We start from the raw sequence: 3,915 nt of genomic DNA, 5'->3' as shown, positions 1-3,915 counted from the left end.
CAGAAAAACATAAAGAAGTGGGAACTGTGCTGAGGAGATGTTAGGAACCCCTCTGCAAAACAGTATGCAAGTACCCTAGTGTGGCATGATGGATAGGTTTACAATTTAGAGGAGGCTTGGAATTCTGGGGCAAAATGCAGTATCTACTCCCTAGAAGGGAATGTGGCCATCATGCTCTTCATACAATAGAATCATCTGCTCAGAGGAACAGAACAGATAGTGGAACAGAGTGGAAACTACTTGGCCCCCCTCCATTCAAACGCCAGCAGAAAGGGGGAACATTGTGGGACTCTGAAGGTCATGAGACAATACGGTGTCTGTCAGCCAAGGGAGAATCAAGGTGTTCTGCTGCTGAGCCAACAACCATGCCAAACCCCCTCTGGAGGTGCCAAAGCACCACCACCCCCCTCTCATTAGGTGTGGCAAGACAATTTTACGCCAACCAGAAATAAACAGTATTTATGACTAAAGCCACCCAAGCTCCCCAAAAACACAGAGTATAAAAGTATGTTGGGGATGGGGGAAAGTTGGGAGAGGGCTCCACCAAAACTGCTGGGGTCAGTCAAGGGGCTGAGCCCATCTCTTCCCCCCACAGGGACACCTATTGCAGAAGCATAATACTCTACACATGTTAACTCTTGCTTTTAGGACTAGAGCTTGTGCTTGCTTAATATATATCAGTAGATTGCTTTAAAACACATTTTTGTAGCCAGACACTGTCACTGACAACCATAAAACTTATTAACCTGCCACAATTTGTATTATAAAGAGTGTTATTCCGTGAACTGTTAAGAGTGAGTCCTTTCACGTGCTGGCAGCAGATAACACTTTGGCAGGACCTGCTGAGGAGTCTTCATGTTGTTGGTTGAGCCCCCCCGATAAGGGCAGTCAAATCCCCTTTGATCTGGTGAATCTGTTGCTGAAGGGTCTCAGTACAAGACGCTGACACAAGGGTCACCCTGGTTGGACACAAGGGTCTCCACTTTCCTGGGGGCACCAACCAGCAAAACCTAAACCCTCCACTTTCACATGACACCTGGGAATGGACCAGGCAAATGAAATGTACCTTGTCTTCCCAAAGGATCTGTAGAGAGTGTACAGAGAGAGGACAGGGTGAATGAGACCAGCACAACTTCCATGAGAGCACTTTAAACAGAGAACAGGGTCGAACCCTGCCAGCAGAACCTCATCTGAGTGAAGCAAAGGGTGCCTGTCACAAACAGAAGGGAAGAGAAAGACAAAAGGATGTTTCATGGCCACTCTCATGGAAGTCCTTGGGAATGTGGGCAGAAATAACAAGAGCAGTATCCAGTTCATGAAAACTTTACCACAAAAAAACCACCCAGAAACGACACAGGTTCACATCACCTGCCTGCACGGGAAGACACCAGCCCTTGATCTGAGCCTTGTGCCTGCAATGATGTCTTTATGTCCCGGAAATCCTTGGGCCTCTCATCCCAACACTTACAGAATTCTTCCTACGGGAAAGCACGTGGAATGCACAGGAAATGAAAAGGCAGAAGTGCAGGAAAGCAGGACACAGCCCCTACCATTAACTGGGATGGTTCACATTTGACATGAGCTTGTCAGAAAATTATGACTTGCACAAAGGTGCCTGTGGGCCTGACGCAGTGCAGGACTGCTATAAAAGGCAGCCCAAGTCTCTGTTCTCTCACCCAGTTCTCCCATCACCTCCACCTTGGGAATCAGGTGAGTGGACAATGCCATTCTTCTTCTTCTGCTTCACCTGATATGGGCTGTGTTAGGCCAGGGCTGGGAGCTGCTTCTGCTGGGAGAGGGAAGGGGAGAGAAGGTGTTGTGCAGAGAGAGGCTGGGACTTGGCTGAGGAGGCTGCTGGGCTTTGGGCTGGGCAGTGTCATGTGGTGCAGGAGGTGCCTTGTCTGCAGGGGTGTTGGGTGCAGGGTTGCTTCTCATGTGTGTCTGCTTTGTGCTTCTCCCTGCCCTGTGTGCCAGGTGCCCCTGTGAGCCAGAGACATGTCGTGCTGCCAGCCCTGCAACCCTTGCTGCCAGCCCTGCGGCCCGACCCCGCTGGCCAACAGCTGCAATGAGTGCTGTGTCAGGCAGTGCCAGAGCTCCACCGTCGTCATTGAGCCGCCAGCTGTGCTGGTGACCCTGCCCGGGCCCATCCTCAGCTCCTTCCCACAGAACACCGTGGTGGGATCCTCCACCTCCGCTGCCGTTGGCAGCATCCTCAGCTGTGATGGAGTGCCCATCAACTCCGGGGGCTTTGACCTCTCCTGCATCACCAGCTGCTACCGTGGCAGATGTCCCCCCTGCTAAAGCCCCTGCAAACCTCCTTGGCCAACAACCTGCAAGACCTCTCATCATGCTGCTGCACTGAAAACACAACGCTGGGACATTGCATTTAGACTTTATGGCTCTTGTTTCCTTCTTCTCCTCTCTTCTCTCTCTTCCCTTCCTTTCCTGCCACCAGCACCCAATGCCACCCTCCTGGGGACCTTTTGGCCTCCCTGCCTCTGCAGCCCAGGCAGAGGGACACCCCCCCCTGCATCTTAGTGGCTGCTGCTGGTGCCCTCTGTGAGCCTCCTCCTTTGCTTCTTTAGACTCAATAAAGTTGATTTGCATCCAAGCCGTGGTCTCCAAGTCCTCCTTCCTTCAGTGGCAACTCTTACATTCAGCTGAGAGAAAATGATGGACAGAGTCGAGGGTGGGACTCCTTTCAGTGGGTTTTTCTTTATGCCCTTTCCCTTGGAGCTCACAAACTTATTCCTTGGGATTCCACAGCAAAGACCATCAGGCAGAAGATGGCTCCAAGAAGTGTCAGGTGTGGGAATGGGAAACAGCAATGGCTGGACACAGCCCACAACCTTATCCCTTCCTACACCTCCCTTACACTGACTGTTCTGCCCAGCTTGTGTCCAGGCAGGCAGGGCTGGGGTGTTTCATGTGTCAGGATTGGGATCAGCCACACAAAAGAGCTGAGTGGGATCAGCTGTTCTATGGAGCCCTTTGTAGGTGGGTGTACCATGAAGAAAGCTGTGGTACGGTGAAAAGCCTGCACTCGAAAAGAATCCTGGCAGGCATATCCACTGCCGTGGAGAGAAGCCCACAGCGGAGCAGGTCCTACTGCCAGTACCTGTTACCCTATCAAAGAGTATGGCCAGTCTTCGCGAACGAAGATTTGGGAAAGGTCGTTACCCTTTGTGCCTGCACAGTGGATTTTTTAGGTGAGACACAGTGTGCGCTGAACTGAGCCCACCCTTTAATCCTAAGGTTCATCTGCCGAGCAAAGCTTGGACGGTGGCAGCGAGGTCCCCAGGACGTAGGTTTGTTTAGAGTGACCTTCTCTTAGATGGATGGCCTTACAGGACTGAACGAGCTCCATCTGCCCGTAGGAGTTCCCTGACTGGGAATCGAACCTGGGCCGCGGCGGTGAGAGCGCCACATCCTAACCACTAGACCACCAGGGGGCCTCTTCCCTATCAAAGAGTAATGTTGGAGTATTTTGTTCCTGAAGAACTGCACCTGTGAATGACTAGGAATCAATATGGGGAAAATGTCAGAAGAGGAAAAAGATGTACAGTGATTGATAGGATATTATGATACAGACTTTACAGTTATTATGTATATACACATTGTATCCTTCCCCAGAATTTGTATTTCCTGGGCATGTTCAGGCTTGTCCGCTCCCCTGCTTTCCTGTGGATTGGCTGGAGAAGCTGCAGAGAGGGGACGGCCTCCATTCGCCCCTTCTCTCCCCAGATCCTCCCACACTCCTCCTCTTTTGCCCATGTCCCTATCCTGGTTTGTCCCCGCGCTTGTCTGTCTCATGCTCCGCTCTATGTTCTGGCCCTTTCCCCTCCCGAGCTGATAAAACATCGCATGCACACGTGAATAAAGCATTCTACCTGCATCCTACCTTTGTGTCCCGGA

General features: G+C 51.5%; 1 protein-coding gene across 1 annotated transcript; it reads left to right on the top strand.

Annotated features, from left to right (window-relative positions):
• The first annotated feature begins 1,977 nt into the window (after window positions 1-1,977).
• LOC113999890 (feather keratin Cos2-2-like) lies at window positions 1,978-2,429 on the top strand. Its single transcript, XM_027743689.2, has one exon. The coding sequence runs from the start codon at window positions 1,996-1,998 to the stop codon at window positions 2,299-2,301; it is 306 nt and encodes a 101-aa protein (XP_027599490.2). The 5' UTR covers window positions 1,978-1,995; the 3' UTR covers window positions 2,302-2,429.
• The last annotated feature ends 1,486 nt before the right edge of the window (window positions 2,430-3,915 follow it).

This window comes from Pipra filicauda, unplaced genomic scaffold (assembly GCF_003945595.2).
Source record: "Pipra filicauda isolate LSUMZ 115617 unplaced genomic scaffold, ASM394559v2 scaffold1196_size23001_pilon, whole genome shotgun sequence".
Classification (NCBI taxonomy): domain Eukaryota; kingdom Metazoa; phylum Chordata; class Aves; order Passeriformes; family Pipridae; genus Pipra; species Pipra filicauda.
This window is presented reverse-complemented; position numbering and strand designations above follow the sequence as displayed.

Excerpts from the sequence above, each read along its gene's own strand:
- LOC113999890 (XM_027743689.2), top strand. The coding sequence starts at position 1,996 with ATGTCGTGCTGCCAGCCCTGCAACCCTTGCTGCCAGCCCTGCGGCCCG.